The sequence below is a fragment of the Pyrus communis genome, chromosome 10 (assembly GCF_963583255.1).
Source record: "Pyrus communis chromosome 10, drPyrComm1.1, whole genome shotgun sequence".
Classification (NCBI taxonomy): Eukaryota; Viridiplantae; Streptophyta; class Magnoliopsida; order Rosales; family Rosaceae; genus Pyrus; species Pyrus communis.
The window spans coordinates 23,582,037-23,608,401 of record NC_084812.1 but is presented as its reverse complement, the minus strand read 5'-3'; the positions used below and the strand labels follow the sequence as shown (position 1 = coordinate 23,608,401).

The 26,365-nt window shown below is 36.8% G+C and overlaps 4 protein-coding genes across 5 annotated transcripts; 3 read left to right on the top strand and 1 right to left on the bottom strand.

Annotated features, from left to right (window-relative positions):
• Nucleotides 1-5,400: 5,400 nt before the first annotated feature.
• Nucleotides 5,401-8,728, top strand: LOC137746498 (uncharacterized). The gene is made up of 2 exons (XM_068486519.1): nt 5,401-5,516; nt 7,820-8,728. Exons 1-2 carry the CDS (start codon nt 5,481-5,483, stop codon nt 8,609-8,611), a joined length of 828 nt encoding a protein of 275 aa, XP_068342620.1. The 5' UTR covers nt 5,401-5,480; the 3' UTR covers nt 8,612-8,728.
• Nucleotides 8,729-10,881: 2,153 nt separating this feature from the next.
• On the top strand, nt 10,882-13,530 carry LOC137748981 (uncharacterized). Of its 2 annotated transcripts, XM_068489162.1 has the most exons (3): nt 10,882-11,009; nt 11,097-11,165; nt 12,539-13,530. In XM_068489162.1, the coding sequence occupies exon 3, from the start codon at nt 12,545-12,547 to the stop codon at nt 13,346-13,348; it is 804 nt and encodes a 267-aa protein (XP_068345263.1). In that variant the 5' UTR covers nt 10,882-11,009; nt 11,097-11,165; nt 12,539-12,544; the 3' UTR covers nt 13,349-13,530. The 2 variants fall into 2 exon arrangements, with proteins under 2 accessions (XP_068345263.1, XP_068345265.1); XM_068489164.1 differs by lacking the exon at nt 10,882-11,009 and having other exon boundaries at nt 11,066-11,165.
• An 865-nt stretch (nt 13,531-14,395) lies between these two features.
• Nucleotides 14,396-15,683, bottom strand: LOC137748858 (protein SENSITIVITY TO RED LIGHT REDUCED 1-like). Its single transcript, XM_068489045.1, has one exon. It carries the CDS (start codon nt 15,607-15,609, stop codon nt 14,758-14,760), a length of 852 nt encoding a protein of 283 aa, XP_068345146.1. The 5' UTR covers nt 15,610-15,683; the 3' UTR covers nt 14,396-14,757.
• Nucleotides 15,684-17,050: 1,367 nt separating this feature from the next.
• On the top strand, nt 17,051-26,352 carry LOC137747264 (SUPPRESSOR OF ABI3-5-like). Its single transcript, XM_068487340.1, has 16 exons — nt 17,051-17,206; nt 17,753-17,872; nt 18,079-18,119; nt 18,333-19,110; nt 19,197-19,268; nt 19,365-19,457; nt 19,540-19,619; nt 20,293-20,446; nt 21,003-21,090; nt 21,170-21,261; nt 21,375-21,443; nt 21,898-22,062; nt 23,116-23,308; nt 24,074-25,078; nt 25,436-25,620; nt 25,939-26,352. The coding sequence occupies exons 2-16, from the start codon at nt 17,825-17,827 to the stop codon at nt 26,116-26,118; spliced, it is 3,243 nt and encodes a 1,080-aa protein (XP_068343441.1). The 5' UTR covers nt 17,051-17,206; nt 17,753-17,824; the 3' UTR covers nt 26,119-26,352.
• The last annotated feature ends 13 nt before the right edge of the window (nt 26,353-26,365 follow it).

Sequence of the window (26,365 nt, the reverse complement as noted above, 5' to 3'; positions counted from 1 at the left end):
TTGGGCCCCGACCACGCCCTCACGGTTTTGTTTCTGGAAACTCACACGATAACTTCCAATGGGTCACCCATCCTGGGAGTGCTCTCGCCCCCTTCTAGCTTAACTTTGGAGTTCCTACGGAACCCGAAGCCAGTGAGCTCCCAAAAGGCCTCGTACTAGGTAGATATGAGAATATACATATAAGGATCACTCCCCTGGGCGATGTGGGATGTCACAATCCACCCCCATTAGGGGCTGACGTCCTCGTCGACACACACGCGCCCAGTGTTAGGCTCTAATACCAAATTGTCACATCTTGGCCCAGGGGGATCACTTCCCAGACCCGCTCCACCACCGTAGCACGATATTGTCCCTTTGGGCCCCAACCACACCCTCACGGTTTTGTTTCTGGGAACTCTCATGAGAACTTCCTAATGGGTCACCCATCCTGGGAGTGCTCTCGCCCCATTCTCACTTAACTTTGGAGTTCCTATTAAACCTGAAACCAGTGAGCTCCCAAAAGGCCTCGTGCTAGGTAGAGATGAGAATATACATATAAAAATCACTCCCCTAGGCGATGTGGGATGTCACAATTGAAGCCCGAATGTAAGTAAGCCAACAAAAAATAGTACAAGGATTGACTTTTTAGTGTAAAAATATGGTTTTTACTTAAAGTAAATAGTACCGTGCGCTTTTCGTTAAAACTCCTAATAAAAAAAGTTTGCATGTGTATGATTGCGTGCATGAATGCTGTATATATAGTCCGGCCAAAACTATTCCATGTGAAATCTCTCTTCGCCACTCTCTACTCTCTCTTTACTAATATTTTTCATTGAAATCTTGACGGAGTTATTTATTGAGAGGAACACTTGTACACAAAAAAACTCCTATATTTCAGTTTCGAAGTATCAAAATAAAGACTTAAGGCATTTAATTTTCGGATTATGGGTGATCTGGGAGGAAAAGTTGAAGGAAGTCAAGTTTTTCATGGCTAAACATGAAGAATCGTGTTTGAATTCGTGCCTGGTACTCAAAACGCTAAGAACAATTCTTTTGTTTAGATCCTATTTTTGTCCACTTCTTAGTTTTCTCCAACATCCTAACAAGTGCTGTGAAAATTATGCGATACTATTGTCTAAAAGTCTCATGATAAGTCTTATGCGAGAAAAAAAAGTTTAATTAACCTTTAATATTTATTTTTAATTTCGTATGATGAATGCGTGACTGTTTTGCTAGGTAAATTGTACACAAATGTCCATGGTTTTGCCATTTCAAATTGGGAATGGGTATTTTATGAAATATCACTTTATATAATATCCATTTATTCAAAGCAGATTGTAATAATTATTTTACTTGCTGATGGTTTCGCTACGGCAGTTTACTCTTCCAAAAAATTAACAAACATATTAGATATATCGTAAAAAATAACACATATCCAATTTGTTTTCCAAGTGTTTTTACCCAAATAAATATGCAAGTGTGGCATTAAAAAATAATTGATCCAAAGATTTGAATGAGACTACGATTAATTTGTATATTTGATTCACATATCTATTTTTACCTTCCAAACACCTTTATTAATTTTTTATTTTTAATTTTCTTCAATTAATTTGATCTAACAGTCAAAAATTAAGAAAATATAAGAAATAAAAATGAATGTGTGAATAGTAGTGTCTATTTGAAATCATACTTTTTTAGTACAAATTGATCTCAACGCCAACAATTTAAACTAATTTACAAGGATGAGTTGTACAACCGAATTGGACAATACTTGGATACTAATTAACGGTTTAGTACCACAAGTATACTGACTATGACGTGACCCATTAACAAAAATCTATCATTCAAATATATTAAAATTATAGAAGAATTAAGTTTATGAACACGTGTCAATCAATAATAAAAATAATAAAGATGACATAAACAAAATAGCTGCATAAGATCTTGAACTCTCTTACCTCAGTCTAGAAGTTATGGGAGCTTGGCCCTTGGCACCACCACTTCTTTTAACCGGAGAGGATCCCTTTCCACCTTATCCACTTTAGTTTAGGATCCAGTCATTGAAATTTAATCAAACGGTTATAGTTATTATCACTTTTAAAGAGGCTCCCTGTTTATAACTGTTGGATTAAATTTCAACGGTTGAAATCCTAAACTAGGTGGATTAGGTGGAAAATGATCCGAAGAGGATCCCTTCCCCTTTTAACCATCTTGAAATTCTGGCTCTTCCTCTCTCAGCCGTATCATTAGCAATTTGTTTAGAAATGTATTGTTAAACTAAGTTAGTTGACAGCGATAGACTTAATTTGGGAGACAAAAAATATTTCTCCATAAAATTCAGAAGAGTATGGAAAACGGAAGACCAAAAATGTATCAGTTAGTATCGTAAATTTGTTTTACAAAGTTGCAACAAGTTATATGAGTTATCCAAACAACATAATTAAACATTCTGTCATTTAAATTCCAACAAATATACAAGGTTAAAATACAAAAAACTACTTCAACTATTGATCTCACGACACTTTCATACCTCATCTTTTTAAAATGACAATGTCATACCTCATCTTACAAATTTGTACAAAAGTCATACCTTCGTCAGTTTCTCTGTTAAGTGCTGATGTGGCTAAATACAGGGGTGACTTACTAATCCAACTGGATTAAAATATAATTATATATATTTTTAATAATTAAAATTTTAAAAATTAAAAAAATATATATATTAAATCTCTCTCTCTCCCCCCCTTCTCCCTCGCCTCTCTCTTTCTTCTCTGCATCCCCAAAACGCCTTCCCACCCAACCCCCCATCCCCGTCCCCCCAACCTTCCTCCACCACCCTCTCTCTCCCCTCTCTCTCTCTCTCGCATCTCCCTCTCCTCTCCACAATAGTCTCCTGCCTCCCCACTTATCTCTCTCGTCGTGCCCAGAACCCCCCAAACCCACTGGATTTTTTCATCTGCCCTCCTTTCTCATATCTACCTGCAAGCTCTGACCCACTTCCCTCTCCCACTTCATTGCCCATCTCTGATTTGCTGTCGTTGCCGTCTCTGAAGCTGTCAAGATGAAATGGAGAGAGGGAAAACTGTCAAGGTTGGGGCCGACGAGGTTGCCGTCTTCCCTTAACCCAAACCCAGATCCCACCCCAAACTAGCCACTCCCATTCCCACCAGGTGCCTCTCTTCTCTTCCTCCACCGCTCTCTCTATTTCTAACCTACAAGCATGCATAAAAAACAAAGCACCCACCAATCTTGAGATCACACCATTAACAAAAGTTCAAAAATCCATCTTCCAGTTTACCTCACTTTTCTAAGAAAATGGAACCTTCAGAATATAAAAAAAAATCATTTCCTTTCTCCCACATTTTCCGAGCAACCAAACAAAGCAAAACCATTCAATTTTTCCCAGAAAAAGAAAAGAAAAGAAAAGAAAAGAAAACCCAAGTTGTATTCACAAGAGACTCGGCAGCGGTGGTGGGCGCGGGATTGCTATTGTATTTTGATGGGCTTGAAGATGGTGCTAGGCCGCGGGAGCAGAGGGAGCTGGCAGAGGCGGTCCTTAACTTCTGCAACCCTGACGACGAAGTCGATTACTTGGTAATCGTGGGGTGACAAGGCTGTCAAGGATTCGCAAAAGTATTTGAACCCATATGGGTAGTTTGGTAAGGAAAGGGAGGAGATCAACGGAGGGAGTGGGTACCCGGAGAGGGGTGAGGTTGGTGTGTCGGAGATCGGTGACTTCGATGTCGTCAGTTAGAATGGGGAAGAAGGTGATGGTCGTTGGTGGATGGAGTCGATGATGAAGAGGAGAGAAGGGAGGGTGAGTGCGAGTTGCATATGAGAGAAAGGTGGGTGGGGTTACAGATGAGAGAAGGGAGAAAGGGGGTGGATCGGATTTGGGGAAGACGGGAGGGGGAAAGGGGGTGGGTCCAAATGTAAAAAAATATTAAATGATTTTAATTTTTAATTTTTTAATATTTAATTAAAATTTTAAAATTTTATTAATTTATTTAAGCCACGTCACTATTTAAGTCAAGCCATGCAGCACCTAACAGAGAAACTAACAGAAAAACTGACGCAAGTATGACATTGACATAAATTCGTAAGATGAGGTATAACATTGTCATTTTAAAAAGATAAGGTATGAAAGTGTCTTGAGACCAATAGTTGAGGTAGTTTTTTGTACTTTACCCAATATATAAATTTGCAATCGATGAAAATTTAAATTTGGTTAGTTTAGAATTTCTAGTAATTTATAATTTGTTCGTTTAAACAATAAATATTATTCAGTTTTTTGGAAGTGTTTTTAAAATGATTGAAAGTACTTTTAGAGAAAATATTTTTGGATTGTAAAAAACTTAAATGTGCTTCATGAAAGAAACACCATCTGTGCTTTTTTCAAGAGCATTTTAAATGCTTTACTAGAATTCAGTTACGTTTTTATTAAAGATTAGTTTAAAAATTATTTCCACAAAAAATACTTTGTAAAAATTGTAAAAATACTTCTAAACAAACTAACAATGAATTTCATTTTCTCTGCAAAAAGTCCCAAGAATATCATTGGGCCCCATTTAATGACAACCAATGTAGAACAGCTTTAATATGGAAGTATTTTTTCTTACTATCATAATTATAATGTATGTTTATCATATATTTAATGAATTGACATGTATTCTTGCACCTAAATCTTGTTAATTTTCACATTAAATATTACTTTTTTAATTTTAAAAAAAATTAACCAAGGTTAAGTAAAAAGACACATATCAATTAACTAGATTTCAAGAGCATTTTAAATGCTTTACTAGGATTCAGTTACGTTTTTATTAAAGATTAGTTTAAAAATTATTTCCACAAAAAATACTTTGTAAAAATTGTAAAAATACTTCTAAACAAACTAACAATGAATTTCATTTTTTCTGCAAAAAGTCCCAAGAATATCATTGGGCCCCATTTAATGACAACCAATGTAGAACAACTTTAATATAGAAGTATTTTTTCTTACTATCATAACTATATTGTATGTTTATCATATATTTAATGAATTGACATGTATTCTTGCACCTAAATCTTGTTAATTTTCACATTAAATATTACTTTTTTAATTTAAAAAAAAAATTAACCAAGGTTAAGTAAAAAGACACATATCAATTAACTAGATGTATAATGAAGCATAATTTATGATGGTAAGCAAAAATGCTCCCGCTTTAATATATGGACAAGGATTCTCTTATCTTCTATTTCCATTCCATTTTCTCACATTCTTTATTTTTTCTTTCTCTTTCTATAAAAAATTAATATAACATATTAACGTAGTTTAACTGTAACCGTTCAAATAAAAGAGAGATAAAAAAAATAAAAAAAAAAGGTGAAAATCCTACTCCTAAATATATTTATTGCCCGTTCAAATAAAAGGCTGAGTTCCAGACGCGAAAGTTCTGTTGTGAAAAGCCGAGTTGCTGGCGCGCGAACCAAAAAATTCTATCCGCTCCGGCGAAACAAACAAACAGATGAACCGAAAAGTGAAGGGGAAAGTTCATGCGAAGGTTAGTTACTGGTGCTGATTCTGATTTTGATTCTCTATGGGTTGTTTTCTTGTGCAACATCCATGATTATTTTCTGTTGTTGAAAGTTGAAGAATTGAAAGCGATGCTATACATGCTTGTGTGCATAAGTTCAATTGACCACAAAGCAAAAAGCTTTACCAACAAATTTCAACTACAACATAGTGTAAGTTGTGAGTTTGTTTGATGTAATTGCAGTAACTAGCTGAAATACTAGTTATTGTACCACTGAACTTCTACTTTAGGGATGATAGAATTATTGAAGTTATTGAATTTGATGTTATGCATGCAAAGGTCGCGACTCTTGAAAAAAATTACGGAATGAGAACCACAAGAAAGTGGGTCAAAATGGCTGTCCCCCACATCCTGAACCATATGTATGTGAACTTTAGTTAATGCGTGGGACGTCATTGTAGGTCTTACTCCACATTATAATTGAAATGATCCAACCGTTTTATACCAATAATTACTCGTATCAGAAACCATACGACTATTTGGATTAAATGGTAGGCATTTTAAAGGAGTGTATTCAGTTGCAATTTTGAGGGATTTTAATTCTTTTAATGAATCTACGGGTATTCAATCAGGATTTTAAAATGATTATCTGAAATTCAAGGTGTATTCAATTAGGATTTTAAGATAGTTTATTAAAATCCGGGTGTATTCAATTAGGATTTTAAAGAAGTTTATAACATTCTAGATGTATTCAATTAGAAATTGATTTTAAAGAATTTGAGAAAGTTGAAGAATTATAGGGAATTGGAGAGATTTCGTAGTGTATTTTAAGCATCCACAAATCTCATGTCTCCCCATGAGATTTCAAGGAAATTGAATCAAAATTTTATATGGAATCTCTACAAATCAATTAAACTCCATAAAAATCCATTAAAGTCTCTCAAATTCTCAATTGAATACACCCCCCTTATTGTTTCTTTGACCAACGGAAAAACTCTTAGGGATTAATATAATTGCTTCTTTAGATTGAGAAAGATTACAGTCAGTTCTCTTCTTATTTTCTTCTAATGAATACCTCATTGTTTGTTATTGCTTGACTACTCCTCCAATATTTTGTGGTGTATAATGAACCTAAAAGGGTTTTTAGTGTCTTCCTGCCTTTGCTTCTTCGGCCTCTTGTCTCGCACTCAAGTGTGTCTATGTGTTTGTTACAGAGTAGTTAAGTTAAAGAAAGTTATACGGGCAAACCATGGTACGCCCAGTTGGAAGTGTCATATTAGTTTTAACTAATTTTTTTTCTTACGCTTATTGCTTGTTATAAGTTGTAACTTGTAACACAATTTTCTTGAGTGTTTAGTAAATAATTCTTAAGGTGGTCTATATATCAAAAGAGGTAGCATGCCAGGATAGTCCCAACAGAATAGTAAGTCAAAGCCATCCTGTGAGATGAACTTATCACCAAGATTCATCAAAATATATTTTGGCTTCATCAGGGATTGTACTTTCTGATGATACTGCGGGTGATGGTATGAGGGACTAGTGGTATGAGTTAGAGGCTAGTTACCTCAATAAACAGAACACGTACGTGAATTCAGTCAAACAGCGTGCCATTTGTGTCATCTAGATTAGATGAGACCGATGTGGTATCTTGGAGGAGGGATAAGCCAAGAGGTGATTGCGATGCTTAGGGTCCTTCCTGGAGTTGAAGAGAAGATGAGTATACTTGTTATCTTCCAAATTTTATGCAAGAATAACATAGCGTTATTCATGGCCTATAATGATCCTGATGCTCAAATTGATTGGCTCAAGAAATTTATGAATCGAATGCCTCTCGTCATTTCCCTTTCTCTGTACCTGTTGAATGACTTCTTCTCAAGTAAAGCATCGCTTGTGTTTCTTAAGAGTTGTATTAATTATGAGAATAATTCTTAGGCGTTTTTGTTGTCAAACTCAGATTGATGATGCAGTCGGCTGTGTTACTTGAGTCTGTTTTCTGATTGGCTTTTCTAAGAAAACCAAAGAAAAAGTGTACTGTGTTCCATCTCTTGAGAGTGCTTATAAGTTATAAATTATTAATATTCTTACAGCTATACCATCCATTGGAAATGATTTTGTCATGGTGGATACTGTGATGATACTGATGGTGAATTTTTGCTTTAGCTTTTATACTAGACTCCTATGTAATCTTGTTTGGTATTTCTGAAGTTGGTGGACTTCAGCGGCATGACGGGTAATTGCTAAGGTGGCTAGTATGCTGTTGGCTAGACTTAGAATAGTCTCTTGATTGTGCAGTTGTATGGAAGCTAATGTTTTGTTTGTTTAATTTTCAGAAAGATATGCCTAGAACAGGTGAAGCTACTTCATCCAATCCCAGGGCTCCATATGATGAGGACGTGGCTAAGGTTTTTCAAGCCATCAAGCAAATGGCTGACCTTGCGCTTGAAGGCACATCTGCAGTAAATCGGAGGCTGAAATTTTTGAAGGTTTTCATTAGTCTGTCACCCCCGCAGTATGCAGGAAATCCTGATGAACCTTTAGAAGGGGTGGAGTGGCTCGAAAGGATAAAGCAATGTTTTGATGTAAGTGATGTCCCCGAAGACCTAAAAGTTGGTTTTGCCACATACTGTCTTATTGGAGCAGCTCACTACTGGTGGGAATTTGTTAAAAGGATACGTGATGTTAAATCCATCACTTGGGCAGAATTTGAGGAGCTGTTTTTGAATATGTATTATCCTGAAACTGTAAGGGATGCTAAATACGAAGAATTTCTAGGGTTGACCCAGCAAAACATGTCTGTTGCTCAGTATGCATCTAAGTTCCTTGAGCTAGCATGGTATGCACGAACTAATCTTGTGAGTTCAGAAGAATTTACAGCATCGCAATTTCTAAGGGGACTGAGGCCTTCCATAAGAGCAAGGGTAACTCAGTTCAGTACTTATGGTGACATGGTGGCAGCGGCTTTAAGAGTGGAACAATCTTTTGAGGACAGCGAGGAAGAGTCGTTTGAGGAAGCTTCTGGTGTAGGGGAAAAAAGGCCAAGAAAGCAGTACATTTGCCACCACTGCGGGGAGCCTGGTCATATTCGGCCTAATTGTCCGGAATTAAACTCGCGTGCTTTTTGAAAGTTCTATCAAAATCTCATCCTAATGATGGAAGGCAAAAATGGTTTCAACTCCAAGTAAGTAGTGTATGGATAATAGTTTGTAAGACTTTCAATATGCCTGGCTTTTGTTTTGGTATGTATCTATGTATCTATGTATCTGACTTTTGTTCCTTTGGACCTTTGTGAATAAAGAATCTGTTTTGTAGATGTCAAAGTGTCACTTGCTAGTTGCTAATCAATGGAATCCCAATTATACATACAAGGTTTAAGATCCAAGACATACATTTTGACACATAATTTGTTGGGCTTACATTGTAATGTATTTAAAGATCTGAACCGTCTATATTTTAGTACATCATTCGTAGATGATTCTAACAAAAAATTAGACATAAAAAACCATTAAGACATTTATTTGTAGGGAAAAAAATAGATGAATACAGTTCTACAAAAGAAACACAAAATATAATTCAACGGTCATATAGTTTTAGATTTGGGTTATTTTTGGTAAACAATGATCTTGGAGGTAAGATATAAAAGACAGTTAGATCGTTGAAATACATTACGGAGTGGGTCATACAAAAACGTGTGTCAAAAGCGTGTCCCTGAATCTTAACCTATATATATGTATATATATGTGTGTGTGTGTGTGTGTGTGTGTGTGTATTTGACAAACGATGAGAAATTGACACTAAAGTCATGTGTAAACTACGAGAGGAGGATTCGAACTTTGTTGCAAAGACTGCTTGCTATTGTATTAAGATAGAATGTTTGACCCCTTGAACTTTATTGCAGTTCAAATTAACCCTCTGAACTATTTATTTGGTAATCTAACCCCCTCAACTATCAATCAATTAACCCCTTGTCACTAGATTTCGTCCACTATTCCGTCAAATTCAAGGGAAATTAGTCTTTTTATCATGAATTCCCCCATGATAGGGTTGATAGGGGTGGGGAATGGGTGGTTGGTCATTCGGGATTTTCGTTTTGTTTTATTTATTATAATAAAAAAGTTTTCTTATTATGTTATAAGTTTTTTTATTATTCTGTTTCCACGTGTTATAATTTTATTGGGGATTACAAATGACAAGGAAGAATTCATGATGCTAATTTGTCCTTGAATTTGACAGAATAGTGAATCAAATTTAACAATAAGGATTAATTGGCTGATTTTAAACAGTTTAGGGATTAATTTATCAAAAAAATAATTCAAGGATCAATTTTAAATGGAATAATAGTTTAGGAGGTCAAACCGTAGTTTACCCATTATATTAATCGCTTCGTTTTGATTACTTAGAAAGCCCTTGTCTTTTTTTTTTTTTTAACCCACATTTGAGTAACATACATGAACCAGAAAGTTTGGTGATTAGTGTTACAGCTTAAAGAAAGCACAAAATTGTGTCCAAAAGATAGAGACAACATGAAAGGACCAATTTCAGTGATTAGATTTTTGCGGTTAAGAATTTCATAAAATAGTTCTGATGATATATGTGCGAGTATTCAATTCCATGTCGTATGAAAGACAAGAAAACAATGTAAGCATTTACCATTTGTGGTTCACAAGGCTTGTTTCCGTCCTAGAAAAGGCCTACATTGTGTTCTTGTCTTTCATACAATGTGGAATTGGTAACTCGCAAATGGTAAAGGCCTATCTCGGGCGAACTTCACAAACTGCGAGACCCGTGATATCCGTAATATTTTGTACCGGCACAAAGGATCAACTCAAAGCTTCATGCTCTTGTAAATTTTATTTTGGTTTATAATGGAGGAAAATAATTGAAATTTTATTGAGGTCATATGATGATTTGGACATCGCACAATGCAAGTCAAGGTGATTTACGCGTTGGTAGTATTTTTTGGGATTGGTTGTTTAGAAAGAGATCCTTTTCGGATCTACTTTATGGAAATCTTAGAGATCTCCACATCTTAGTCGTTCATTGTATATCATACTGTCAGTTTTCGTCAGATACTATTTGAGTTTAATTTTAAGTAAAAAAATCAAATAATTTATAACCGTACGATACAAGATGAATGATTAAGATGTAAAAATTATAGGATCTCCATAAAGTGGGTCAGGATGGATCCAATTCCTGGTTTTTTGAGCTCGAGTGGCATTTTCAAATTCCACGGATGAGTGAGCCACGTGGCATCCGAGGAGTGGCTGATCTTACCACACGTCTAAGATTTTGTCTTTGTCCTGCCACATGGCCAGCTACCATTGGACAACTTAAGTGAAGCGGAGAGCGGCAAAAGCGCGGGATAACATCCCTGCTTGCTCTTCGTCTTCGATGACAGAAGCACGAGCAGAAAAAAGAGAAACAGAGAAAGAAAAAACTTTCCTGCAATCTCTCAAAATTCGTAACTTTCATTCCGGAAGTCCGATTGAAAAACAGTGAATCGAACCCAAAGAGCGTTCTGTGGTAAATTTTGAGGATTATTATTTAGATTTCAGTCATTCGTTCAGTTTGGGATTTTTGACTAATTAAGCTCAAATCTTCGATTTCAAGCTTTTTCTTGCCCAATTTGACTTCTTGGAGCTTAACTGAAGGCTAGTGAACGAATTCTGAGACAATAAGGTAAAGAAATTTGTACGATCGGATCAGAGGGCTGGAATATTTCTGCAGATTTGATATGGAGGTTGGTTGGTTAGTTACTGGTGGAAGTTCATTCTGATTCTGTTGTTTTTTTTTTTTTTTTTTTTTTTTCTGGGTTTTCTCTTCTGCTACTTGTTTTGTTGTTTTCTGTTGTTGAAAGATGAAGAATTTGTAGCGATGGTATGCATGCATGCATGGGTGCGGTGTGTATAAGTGCAATTTAGCTGGAAAAAAAAAGCTTGACCTATAAATTTCATCTATTAACTTAATGTAATTGTGAGATTAATTAATTACAGTAACCACTGGTAGATTAACCAAAGGAAGAAGCCTCAGGGATTGATACAATTGTTTATTTTATTCAAGAATGATTAGGTTTCGCTGTTTAGTACTACAGTATAGTGATATTCGTCTCTACTGGTAAGTGCTGTCTTAAGTTCGACTCATAAGTGCCAAATTACTATGGCTAAGCCCATTGGGTGGCTTATCTCAAATCCTCAACCCTTTGTGTAATTTATCGTTGTGGTAAAATAAAGAATGATCGCCTCATTGCTCTTTTCATGTTCTCTTGTGATGTTCACCTCATCATATTAATTCAAGCAATTTTCTCTTAAACTTAATGATTGTTATAACATATTACCTCAATAAACAGACCACATTTGTGAACACAATCAAGAGTAAGCCAGAATGTGGCATCTTACGGTCCTTCCCGGAGTGAAGAGAATATGGCTGTACTTGCTATCTGCCAAGACTTTTAATTAAAATAAACATAGGATTTTTCATTGCCTTTAATTATCCTGATGTTCAGATTGATTGGCTTAAAAAATTTATGGAGTGAACGCCTCTAGTCGTTTCCCTTTCTCTGTACTTATAGAATGATGATTTTTTTCTAGTAATTTAGCATTGATTGTGTTCACTGATTGTAGTTTTTTGGGAGTTGTAGCAAGTACGATGATGTTTGTTAGGCGTTTTTGTTGTCAAACTCACATTGATGATGTATTCTGCAGCGTTACTTGAGTCTGCTTTCTGATTTGCTATTCTAAGAAAAACCAAAGAAAAAGTGTACTGTGTTTCATCTCTAGAGAATGCATTATAAATGATTAATATTCTTACAGCTATGCCATTCGTTGGAAAAAATTTGTGTCGTGGTGAATACTGTGATGATAGTGATGGTGTATTTAAGCTTTAGCTTTAGATTCGAGTCGTATGTAATCTTGTTTGGTATTTCTGAAGTTGGTAGATTTCAGCGGCATGATGGGTAATTGCTCAGGTGGCTGGTACGCTGTTGGCTACACTTTGAATAATCTCTTGATTACGCACTTGTATGGAAGCTAATGTTTTGTTTGTTTAAATTTCAGAAAGATATGCCTAGAACAGGTGACGCTACTTCATTCAATCCCAGGGCTCCACATGATGAGGACATGGCTAAGGTTTTGCAAGCCATCAAGCAAATGGCTAGCCTTGCGCTTGAGGGCACATCCGGAATTGATCAGAGGCTGAAATTTTTTAAGGTTTTCATTAGTCTGTCACCCCCACAGTATGCAGGAAATCCTGATGAACCGTTAGACGGGGTGGAGTGGCTCGAAAGGATAAAGCAATGTTTTGATGTAAGTGACATCCCCGAAGACCTAAAAGTTGGGTTTGCCACATACTGTCTTATTGGAGCAGCTCACTACTGGTGGGAATTTGTTCAAAGGATCCGTGATGTTAAATCCGTCACTTGGGCAGAATTTGAGGAGCTGTTTTTGAATATGTATTTTCCTGAAACTATAAGGAATGCTAAATGCGAAGAATTTCTAAGGCTGACCCAAGGAAACATGACCGTTGCTCAGTACGAATCTAAATTCCTTCAGCTGTCACGACATGCACCCCATCTTGTGCGTACAGATGAACAGAGGGCAGAAAAGTTTCTAATGGGACTGAGGCCTTCCATAGGATCAAAGGTAGCTGTTATACCGCATGATACTTATCTTAAGGTGAGGGCAGCGGCTTTGTTAGTGGAAAGATCTTTTGACATTCTGGCAGAGCAAGAGTCGTTTGAGGGAGCTTCTAGCGCAGGGGAGAAAAGGCCAAGAAAGCAGTACATTTGCCACCACTGTGGCGAGCCTGGTCATATCCGGCCAAATTGCCCTGAATTTCAGCCTCCTTCCCCTTCCTATCCCTACTGAAGCCACTTAAACTCGCGTGCTTTCGGAAAGTTTTATCAGAATCTCATCCTAATAATGGAAGGCACGAATGGTTACAACTCCAAGTGAATAATGTGTGTGTAATAGTTTGTAAGACTTTCAATATATCTCGCCTTTGTTTTGGTACGGAACCGTCCTTCCGACTCTTGTTCCATTTGATCTTTGTGGATAGGGAATCCGTTTTGCAAGTGTCACTTGCTAGTATGATTCGAACTTCGGTGCTAAGGTTGGAAGCACACTACTTGCTCCAGCCAACTTGACTAAACCTAGTTCCGTAGAATCCCGATATTATATTATCACTACGGTTTGATCCTTTGAAAGCCCTTGTTTTTTAACCCCACATTCGAGTAACATACGCGAAGCAGGTTCCTTATCTTGTAAAGTTGGGTGATTTGTGTTACTGCTTAAAGAAAGCACCACAAAACTGTGTCCAAAAGACAGAGAGATAACGTCAAAGGACCAATTCAATGAAACAAATTATTTTCAATCAAGTGCCGCATTTGCGGTGAGATTTCCATACAACCAGTTTCTAAGATATATGCGCGAGTTACCAGTTACATGCAATATGGAAGAAAAGAAGACAATACATGCATTTACCATTTTGCGGTTTGCAAGGCTTGCTTCCGCGTGGTCGAACTTCACAAACAAAATGGGCAACCCGGGCCAACAAGGTTCCCCACTTTGTGAGGTCTGAAGGGTGGCGTCTATCGCACGCAGCTTACCCTTGCTTTGCAAAGAGACTGTTTCCACGACTTAAACACCAATCGGCCACAAAAAGAGCAACTACAGAATCATTTTACAACAGTCAATATGAACATAAAATTAACTGGAGCCAAGTCGCTGCTGTGAGACCTGCGTCATAAAAAAACTACTCCTCCTACGGGTATGTGAGATCCATTTGTTTTTGGCCTAATCCATAAATCAGAACAAACAATTTGAGATAATGTCAATCCTTACACAAGAAAGAAAAAAAAAAAAAAAATCACCAATGCAATCAGCAAACACAGTTTGCAATAAAATATGGATAATTTATAATTAATATGCCTCGATCATCAAGAACTTTCTCAACATCCATTGACTACGCACAACAACAATAAAGCCTTATTCCACTGAGTAGGATCGTCCGCATGAATCCGGCTGTATGAATCCTAAAACCCATTGATTATATAAAAAATTGCTGAACTACAGGTTTGTTTCAATGCCGGCTTGAATCATGAAAACAACCAAAATAATTAATCTGAAACTGCCTTAATTCGATTCAATAGAACAACAACAACAACTAAGCGATATCTCACAAATGTACGAATACTAGAGGATGTATGAATACTAGAACGCTATTGAGCTCGATTCAATCATCAATAAATTTCTCAACAAGCATTGAATAAACATTATCAGCAACTGGTAAATTGCAGTGCTGTCTCAAGAGCAGGGCTGAAAAAATGCCAACTTGAATCATGAAAAGCGCCAAAATAATCATCAGAAACTGTCTTAATTCCAAACTCATCTGTGAATTTTCGAGCAGCCAAGATATGCGTAGTCGAATCGACAATGGACGAGTTCTTAAACTCCGACAGGTGCTGCTCGTACGTCTCAAAGCTATTCCCAAACAATACGATGCAATTCAACAGCCGCACTTCCCAATTCGCCTGCAGAAGATTATCGTACAACTCTGCCTCGCAATGCGGCATGAAGAACATCATCGGCTTTTGAGCCCGACGCCGGCCTTGCTCGTTTACAGACAGCACAGAGCAGCCAAGAGCTTCCAGAACTCGAGTTTCGGTGGCAGAAAGCACGGGATCAAACACCTCTATATCTCCAATCCAGCTGACATTTCTCTTCAGCAAGATCGCAAGGCTCAACTGCAACCGAGGCGAATCGTAGGTCTCGAGGCTGCCAATTCCGTATACTACCATGTTCATTTTCGACTCGGAGCTCAGAACCTTGAGGAAGCAATTGGTCAATTCCGGAGTTCGGATTTGATCCAGTAAAGTGAGAAAGAAGCGAGACGTCTCCAATTTCTTCATGTAGATCTGCATCTTCTGCATCAGCTTTGATTCTCGGACAAAGTTGATTTCGGAATCGGTTGGAGCCCAAGGATGGTGCTGCTGCTGCTGCTGCTTCTGTGCTAGGGTTTGCGTTCTGGGCGGGTTTCTTCTTTTGATGCCACGACGAGATGAAACGACCGTCCACTCTTCGTTTAAGGTATGATTTTCAGCAGTGAGAGTCTTTGCAGAAGCAGCCATTGCAATTCGAGAATAATTCACTTTGTGTCCAGGAATGCAAATGCGCAATACAGAGGTTTCACAATTTGCACAGAGACAACACAAGTTCAAGCGGTGGTAATGCAGTGTGGCAGTTTGATATATACGAGGCCGTGGATTTCACGTTCCATTGAACTTCAATAATCTAAATTATTTATTTTTTAATTTGCACCTCATAGGTTATTATTATAAAATATTGGTCAAATCAGAAATATATGAGAGATCTAATTAAGTTTAAAAAAATTAACAAATACTTTGTTTTATAAGAAACAAAGAAATATCATTATGATAATTAAATAGTCAAATAGTTTCAGATTGAATTGAATTTTTGTAAAGATGATATATGACTTGAGAGTTACAAAATAAACAGTTCGGATTATTGAAGTTTAGTGTGGGGTCGGTCCCATAACTAATCCCTATTTTTTTGAAAAAAATGAGAATCCCCTATATAAAGGGCCTGTATATAAAACATATACACTTGATATGTATTACAATAGCTTCTGTAGTGTAATTTCACTCTTGAGGGACCGACTCTTATAAAGCGTATTCGATCTCTTTATTTTTAATAAAAATAAGGTCTATAAATACATGTAGTTCTCATTTTTATTAGCGAGAAGATATAAATAGGAAAATGTTATTGACACTTCAAAAATCTCATTTTACCCTCCTTACGAGTGTATTTTTCTTCCCTAATATAGAAAGTTTGAAGTGTAAAATATGATTTTTATAGTATCAATAACAATTCCTTATAAATATATGATAAGAGCAACATTTTTGTTTTATAAGTCTCAATGAGCCCTAAATAAAATCCAAGCCTCTTAAATGGTCGAACACGTAAACACCATCCGTAAGCTATTTAAAATGATAGTATATTAGATTAAAACATAATTTTTTTGATGCATTTTTCCTTAAATTAAAGGGTAATTTTTATTAAAAATTTGTTTTGTGGGACATTTTTCATTAAAACTCAAAAAAAAAAAAAAAAATTATAATGAAGAAGGTACCCTGAGGACTTGGGCTTAATCAGAATTAAAAAGAAAAATTAAAAAAAAACTTTAGTTTCAATAAAAAAAGACAAATAAAGATATAATAAATAGTAACAAAAAAAAGATAAAAATTTGTTTTTTCGTTAAAAAATGAACAATATCAAGAATGTTTCGTTGAAATACCTAAATTAAAATAGTCAAAAGAAATCCAATATTTAGGTTTGGGCCTTGCGGATTATTTTTTGGAAATTTAAAAACCACATTTTTACATTAAAAAGTCAATCCTGATACTATTTATTTTATCTTTTATTTTGTCCTTATTATTAAAATTCAAAATTTTCAATTACTATTAATTAGTTTTCTTTATTTTTTATTATTCAAATACGCCAATCCATGTGCGTGCGTAGCACACGAGTCGCAGTAACTAACGTTTAAAGTGCACGAGTGAATTCTTTGGGTCCAAACGAGCGACAGCCGGAAAGGCAGGAGGGGAGAGGAGACTGGACACAGAAAGAGCAGGAGAGGGGCGTCGAAACTAGAGAGATCGAGCGAGCGAAAGCTGGCCTTTGATCTGAAGTTTAGGATCTGCAGAGGTAAGCCTTTTGCTTTTCTTCCTCTTCTTCCTCCGGATTTATGGTGCCTGCTGGGAATTCCTAATTGCTGGAATTTCTAATTTTGTGAAACTCCTTTTGGAAAATCAAACTTCCCCAATCAAATTATGCTAGCCGTTTTCTCAAATTTCAATCCCCAGTTTCCGTGGAATTGAAATTCAACCCATTGATTTTGTTCAGGTCTGCATTGTGTTATTTGAAGTTCTTTTCGATTGTTTTAGTTGGTTCGATTAGAGTTTAGGATTACTTTCAGGTAATTTGTATTTTCAATTATGATCTTTGTGGTGCCTGTGTACAAGGGTAAGTCGTGCTTCGGTCATCTAACATTTTGATTGCTCAAGATTTGGTTGAATGGTATTTATCTGTCGAGGGTGTCGTATGTTAAGAGAAATTGGGACTTTCTGGAAAGGATTTTGGTTATTCCGGTTATGACTTGTGAAAGGGAGGCCAACAAGGTCAAAGTCATGGGATGTAGGTTATTGGTTCATCATGGGTATAACTGTGTGTCTGTTTGTGCATTATATACAGGAAAGATATTCAAATTCTGCACAATATCGTCATCAAGAGCTTTCTTGGGTTTTGCTTGCACGCAAGAAAGAAATGGATCACGGTCGCTATGGTCATCAGCAAAGATGGGATAATAACAGCGTAATTGTGGTTTCCTCCTTAATAAATCACCTATATGGGATGAATGATGATAAATACCAGAATTTATTAGGGCCCATTCTGAATATCCATTTTTTTGGGAGAAAAATGAGAGAAAGCCGTGGGGGCAATGTGGATATGGACTGACTGGTAACCTCATATCATCATTGATCTCTTGCTGACATTACCTTATTCTCTTGAATCCACAGGCTCTGGAGGGGTATGGTGCAGTCCACGAGCCAAACTTTCGGTGAGTGCTACTAAATGTTGCTTCTCATTTTCACTACGGTTGCTACTTAAGTTTGTATGTGTTGTAGATTGAGATTTACATTTTTGTTTTACTTTTAAACTTCATAAATGATTGTGGAACGGTATGTATTCTTTAATTTTGTCATGTATCTTTTTAGTTGTATTGTATTACATTATTTCTTTTCCTTTCATCCCATTATATTTTTTTTGGCAGGGTCAGTGGTTCATATGATGAGAGGAGGTTTATAGATGAAAGATACTCAGGGGACAACGTCTATCCAAGAAACTCTTTTCACCGTGATGTTCTAGATAGGGATAACTATCCACCGCCACCTCCTCATGCTGTTGGTGTCTGGCCTCACTCAAGAAGGAGAAGTTATGAGGAAGATCTTCCAATTGAGAGGGAAACTAGGCGACATGAGAAGCAATACATGGATTCATATCACGAGATGGATAACTTTCTTGATCGTGACAGCGATACGTTTCAGGATTTTGATAAATTTCGGGATAGCTATCGCAATGTCAACTATCGTGATCCTGGGTTTGACAGGATTGCTCGGTTTGGTGGACGTGATCGTGATGATTATGCTTATGATGATTTTGACTCTAGGCCCCGTGCTACCCATCAGAACAGGGAGGATAGTCGTGAAAGGGATTATGACTATGGTCGATACAGTTATGATTCTGATTATGACGGAAGTAGTAGGAGAGATGGCAATTGGAGGCGTCGGGGATCTCGTGAATCTCGTGATCGAGAGCGTGACAAGAAATGTTTGAGTAGGGAGATAGAACAGAGTCCACATAGAAGGCATGAGCAGTCCCGTTCTCGGTCCATTTCTCGTGGGCATGATGATCGCCCTAGATCAAGGTCCCCTAGAAGTCGAAGCCATGGGCGAAGTCATCGAGAGGACAGCTATGATGATGGACGGTATGAGGGAACTGATAAGAGAAGGGATCGTGATGAGAAACGCCATAGAGAACATTATTCTGTGGTATATTTTTATGTCCATCTTTTGTGTTCCAATTTCCTTTGGGTTTACATGCCTGATAACTTCACAAGTATGATATTGTTTTGTAGGCCCCATCTGCAACTATTGTTGTGAAGGGTCTTTCCCAGAAGACAAATGAGGAAGATTTATACCAGATCCTTGTAATATTCATCTTGATGTTTTTTTGTTTTTTGTGAATACTATTCTTTTACTTCTATCTTCTTTTTTAATAGCATTGCAATTTGTGTTTCTACCAGGCTGAATGGGGACCCCTTCGACATGTCCGTGTGATCAAAGAACGTAATTCTGGCACTTCTCGTGGTTTTGCGTTTATTGATTTTCCCTCTGTGGTATGTATTATTCTTTATATTTAACTATTTTACATTTGATTTAAACGAATAATTCAAAATGGAGTTTATGTTTGTTAAATAGGGAGCAGCACGCGCTATGATGGACAACATTGGGGATGAAGGACTTGTGGTCGATGACAGGAAGCTTTTTTTTGAGTATAGGTGATTTTTCTCCCACACTCCTGATTCATATATTGTTGTGATATACTTTTTTGTAATGAGTATTATAGTAATGGTAGTGCTGTGTTAGTAACTGGCCAGTGCTGTGCTAATATCTTTACCTCCTGCCAATGTTATGTATATAGTATATCTTTATGTATACTTTGTGTTAATATCTTCTCTCCCTCTTCCTTAAGTTCTCTTTCTTTCCCCTTTTTGGTTGGAAGTAGGAATCCACTAGAAAGTTTTAAACAGCCACATATACCTCCTGTTGGTATCATAGAAACACATAATTCTCTTGGTATGCTCACCAATAGGGTTGGGGAGCACTGGTGCAGTAGTTGGGTTCGTAGTTCTTCAAGGTTAAAATCATTTTACACAAACTTTGATAATACTGAGGAAAAAGCAGTGAGATGAGGTATTCTGATAGTAGGTTGGAAATATAATAAAGGTGAAGAAGATTGCATAACTAATGTAAAGAAAAACTGACATCTGATATGATGTGCAGATACTAATGTCTCAAAAAATGAAGGGTTTATTCTTTGTGTCAGATGTGTCCTCAGCCGTTGGATGATAGAACATCTAAAGGCTGAAATTGTGTAGTTTTATTTGTGTACTAGGAACCCATTTATTTTTCTGCAAGTATACTAATTTGGATTTTCAATTGTTGTTGCAGTAGTAAGCCAACTGGGGGTGCAGGTGGATCATTTGGTCAGGAGAATTCCATTAAATTAGGCCATAATACCCATAAAAGCACCACAATGCCATCTGATTGGATGTGCATAAGTTGTGAATATGTTAATTTTGCAAGGCGCACTTCCTGTTTTCAGGTATTCCTTTTTTTATTGTTAGAACACAGGCATTCCCATGGTTATGTTTTGATCTAATTCTTAAACCTTTCAAAGTCTTCATTGTGTTATAAATAAATTTGTAGTGTGGTAACTGCTAAATGCATACCATCAAGCAATTTTGGGAATAACAGTTGGACTTATATGGAGATAGTCCATAATTTTATATGTTTTAAGGTGGTTGTGTCAAATATCTGTGCATGCTCGCTGCTTTTTCAGCTGCTTTTATGGTATTTTGTTATTGTATACAGGCTTTTACCTGGTGTTGGAGTTACTTAGATTTTCAGTTATTCTAGGCTTGGGTACAGTGATTTGAGAATGAAATCTTTTTGTGTCCAATAAAATATAAATTGAGTGTAATGGAAATATTTTTTCGTTATCTCATTTTTCTGTTTATTATTTCAGAAAAGAAAATTTTCGACATGCAGAAATTTGTAGCATATGACTTTTCTCATGTTAATTTAAGAATAGTTCATGTATGTTTATTCTTGAAAAGCAGTTCATGTTAGTAGATCTCATTTTTTGTCCATTGTTGCAGTGCAATAAGGCACGAACTGAGGATGCTCCTGCAGCAGATATTTCTTTGTCCAATCAAATGACTTCAGCAAAGAAGGGGTCTGAAGCTGGTTGGTTTACTTTGTTGCTTTTAGTTGGCGTAGTTGAGTATTATTTGTTATGAACTTCACTGAGTATGTATGTAATTAGGTCCTACTCATGTCTTGGTTGTTCGTGGACTGGATGAAAATGCTGATGAGGAAATGCTGCGCTATGAGTTCTCCAAACATGCTGCAATTAAGGTGCAAATGCTGAACAAATCAGTGGACGCTGTAGTTACTCATTTACTTTCATCTTAAAGTTAAAAGACAATTTATTTTCTATTTTGGAAGGTTTATTAACATAATATTTGCAGGATCTTCGTCTTGTTAGAGACAAATTTACTCATGTTTCAAGGGGGTTTGCGTTTGTACATTTCCATTCGGTATGTCCCTTTTGTCTTTGGTGATTGGTTGGTTAATTATTGTAATTTGATTGTCTTCCTCTATTCATCTGGTTGTATCAATCATGATTTTAATGGTATAATACTAGAATTCAAAGACACTGAAGTTAACTGATGTGGGGGACAGGAAATGATGCCAGCAATTAAAAGTACAGAACTTCGAAATATAACCAAAAAAATGCTACCAACTTATATTTACAATTTTACAGAACTTGTACAAAATTTACTTTCCAAATGTATATGTTCAGAACTTATGAGTTTAGGTCTTCAGCCTTTTATATTCTCATTATATGCTGTACTTTTATGGTTGTAGGTTCATTGTATAACTACTAGTAAATAATCTTCTTTCCAATAGGGAATATGATGTTTATTTTACATGGATATTATCATAGTTCTGGTAAAAATTGTTTTGGTTTAAACAACCTATGATTTTCAGGTAGGAGATGCTACAAAAGCTCTTGAAGCAACAAATGGAACAACACTTGAGAGGAATGGGCAAATTTTGAGAGTAGCATATGCAAAGAGTGTTCTTGGTCCAGGATCTTCGCAGTCAAGCAGCCTGGCAGCTGCTGCGATTGAGGCAGCCACATTTGCCCAACAGGTGAATTGAAATTTGAATCAAGCTTGCACTAGTATTGTTTGTGATTAAACTTCCTCAAGTAGTGTTTACTACTATGGGTCAGTTTAGGAGTGCATTAGATAGTGCCAAAAGCGGTTCATAAACTAAAAGCAAGTTTCATAGTTTGGTATAAAATTAATAGACAAAATTACTTGCCAGAGAAGGACCTAGTTGCTTTTCATGTAGTTCTTTTAACTAACTACCAGTATATGCCCATACAGTGTGTGTGAAATTTTTTTTATTTTTGTTTTTTTGAATTAAAATTGAAAGAAAGAGGAAGAGAGTGAGGGAGAATGTGGGAGTGGGGAGAGAGGTTTATTTTTTAATTTTTAAAATTAGATATATTAAAATCACTTGTAGGTGAGGTTTAAACAAAAAACAGCAAAATTTCATGGTGTGAAATTACTTTACTGCCCTTAACTTTTTTGTTGTGATAATACTGAATAGTCTTTTCACCCTCTTTTGATTGACAAAGAGAATTCTATTAATATTTCATGGTGTGAAATTACTTAATTCGGGAAAACGACCATATTGTCTAAATCAGCATGGAGATTGTGGTAATGTATCATACTTGCCAGCCAGAATTTCATTTTTTAAATTTTGATCTTTCAGCCACCACCGAGCGCACCACCCCTATTACGTACTGGGAATTATATTTTATTTTTTCTGAATTTTGGGTGTTTATGGAACTTTTTGGCTTACGAACTTATGATTAACCTTAAATTTCTCTCATTTGTCTAAAGATAGTTCATAGTTTAAGCTGGGAGCAGGCAAAACCCTAAGGGTTGTTTACAAAATCTTAAAAAAAGGAAAACCTAACAGAAGAAAGGATCCTTAAGCAAGTAAAGTGAACACGAGAGGGCCAGTGTAATTGTGCAAGGCAAAAGTAACTCAAATTGCTGATAATCACCCTTAGTCATTGTTTATGGTGCCGATGGATGTCAACTGTCTGCTGTTTTGCTTTCTTATGTATGTGTTACTGTACTGTATATTTTATTAAACCTTATGCATTTTGGTTTTGTTTTGTTGTTTTAGTACGATGCTGTTGGATGGGCTCCAAAGGAATATAATCCAGATGACAAACAATCCACTGCAGGGAACGAGCAAAATGGCGGGGAGATGGCAGTACAAGAAGATGGTTTGGCTCCACAATCTGGTTTTGTGTGGGATGAGGCATCTGGTTATTACTATGATGCTGCTTCTGGGTTCTACTATGACCCAAATACAGGTTATTTTTATTTGTGTTTCATTTTGCCTCATTCAGTTCATGTTGTCAAACTGTTTGCAAACTAATAGTTCTGTATGTTTTTTTTTTTTTTTTTTTGCACTTGTGTTAATGAACCAAACTGTTTATTTTATTATTTGTTTGCTGTTGAAACCAATTGGCTCTGATTAACTTGTTTCACATCTTGGAAATGCTCTCTGAAGTTGTAAAACTAAGGACTCTTTTTCTCAATTCAGTACATTTTTCTGTCTATATTAAATATGAATGATTGTTAGGATTCCATGGGGGGTTCTGTCAAAGATTCCTGACTTAAATATGTTTGTTGTATTTCCCTGTTTTTGATCTGGAGTAGTTCGCTGGTACTTTAATTAGTGGATCATTTATTTTTAGATCACAAGGTTCTATTAAATAAGATAATAAGTTACATTTTTGTGATTGTCAATTGTCTGGACTTGTTTTTTTGCCTAAATTTTATTATTATTTTTTGTTCTCCGGCAATAATATTGTGGCAAAACTAAATTCAGAGACCAGAGAGCTCGAACAGTCATTTAACAAGTAGCCTAGTTTTATGTGCTGTCATTATAGGATGTTCAAATCATGAATTTTCACAATGGTTCTGTATTAATTTGCAACCTAAGTTCTCCAATATCAGAGGAAAATCATTAGAATTTCTGTTCCCTTCCTCTTACCCCTCTCTCACACGCACAGATGAACATTCTGCCAGTCTTAATTCATGTTATTGTATCTTATATACATTTCTCAACACAGGCCTTTACTATGATGGTAACAACGGCATTTGGTATACATATGACAACCAAACTCAGAACTACATCCCTTGCACTGATCAAAATGATAACAAAACATCTGCTGATCAATCTGAGCTTTCCAAGGCATCGGATGGTTCAAGTAATAGAAAAGCAGTAATTTCTGCACCAGCTACAACCTCAACATCTGAGAAGGCTGCATCGTTACCAGATGCAGTCCAGGCTGCTGCAGCAGCAGCAATAGCTGCAGAGAAAAGGGAAAAGGAAAAGGCAAAAGAGATCAAACTGGCTTCAAAGAGCAGTATTTTGGCAAACAAGAAAAAAATGAGTAATGTGTTGACAATGTGGAAGCAAAGGAGTCACGAAGGGCAAGCAACCCGTGTAGCTCTGGATGACAACCAGCCAAGTGGTTCGGCTGATGATAGACCAGTTTCTTCTGTGCAGTCTGCAAAGAGCAAGTTTAAAACTGATGTGACAAAGGAGAATACTACATCCAGTTCAGGGGTTACTGCAACTGTTTCTGCTGCACAGATTACGTCCAGTTCAGGGGTTACTGACACTGTTTCTGCTGCAGAGACTGTTGGTTTGGAGTGTTCAGTTATGCCAAGGCCTGTGAGTAACAGTATAAGAGGGACAGTGATGGGAGTCATAAGGGGATCTGGAAGAGGTGTAGTGAAATCAGATGCCTTGTTTTCAGAATCAAGTGTTGGAGTTTCCACGCCTTCAATGTCTGCTCCCGGCATGGCAGGTCCATCTGCATCAACAAATGCAGTCACCCCCACAGTTTTGACACCCTTTAGAACGGATGCATCTGCATTGGGTTCTTATACGCCACCTGTTGCTGCTGGGAGTGGAAAGAGAAGATTTTCTGAAATGCCACTAACTCCTGCTTCTGCTCCTAAAGAACCTCATACTGCGTACAGGGATCGTGCGGCTGAGAGAAGAAGCTTGTATGGTTCATCGGTGTCTTTTAGTGATGACGTATCTGACCTTGGTTTTGTAGAGTCAAGTAAGCTTTCTTAAGAATTTGTTTTTCATTGGCTGACCCTTCTATTTTTTTATTACATGGTCAATATATAAGGGTGCATCAGTCTAAAGTTTTCTCGAATATGGTTTTTGATTGGCATGGCCCTTATTTCTGTCGTACAAGCTCAATCGAATCTAGTACTAGTTTCAAATTTCATTTATTAGAACCATCACTCATGCAACCTTTCATACTGGTTTGCATATTTGATGTGAAGATGTCAGTTCAATTTTGTTATTCGATACCCCAATAGGGTTATCCAAGTTGGATGAGTCATTTTTGCATTTCACAATTGTGATTGACTTGTAAACATTTTCTGTGATTACCATTGTTACTGTAAAGATCGAGATTCTGCATCAAGAAAGGGTTCTTTTGATTCAATGCCTTTTCCCCCTGGTGTTGGTGGAGGACGTGGGGTTGGAGATGCTAACATTGACAGTTACGAGGTGATTACAGCTGAAAAAGCAATTGATGAGAGCAATGTGGGCAACAAGATGCTTCGCAACATGGGCTGGCATGAAGGCTTGGTAGCATATTCTTCTTTTGCACTTCATAATTTATTCTAAATTTTTATTTAATCACTCAGTTGAACCAGATAGCACCCTAAAAAAAATACCCCTTATTGAACTCGAATGAAATGATTCAGGCAGAGCTCTATTTTTGTATAGGTCAATAGGTGAATTTGGTAGTGCTACTCTTATAAACACAGCAGCTATTAGTGCCAATAATCTGACGCCCTTAAATTGCCTGTCTACGGCCCTGGCTTGTCGGTGCATGTGTACGAGGTTTCTAACTAAATATTTTGGGTATTGTTTGTTCTTCTTTTGCTGCTGATCTGGTCACAGGGGTTAGGAAGAGATGGAAGCGGAATGGTAGAACCAGTGCAGGCTCAGTCTGTGGAACGGAGAGCAGGACTTGGGAGTCAGCAGAAGAAGTTAGATCCTACTCTCAAGGTGCAGGCCGGAGATAGTTACAAGACTCTCATTCAGAAGAAGGCACTGGCCAGGTTCCGGGAGATGTCTTAAGGCACTGATAAAGTTGATCTTTATTTTGTTCGACTTTTTTCCTTGAAGTAGATATAGCCGATATTGTCTCCTTAAGGATCGATGATTCGAACAAAGCCATGGAAGCAGTCGTGGAGCAAGTAGTCTATGTCGTAGTGATGTGGTATTGTCCTTGCTTTGCTCCTTGTAAAAACTCACTTTCTAGCACTCCTTTAAAATTTTCAGTTTTTCAAGAATACAATTGCACATTTCATCCGTCCATTAGGTT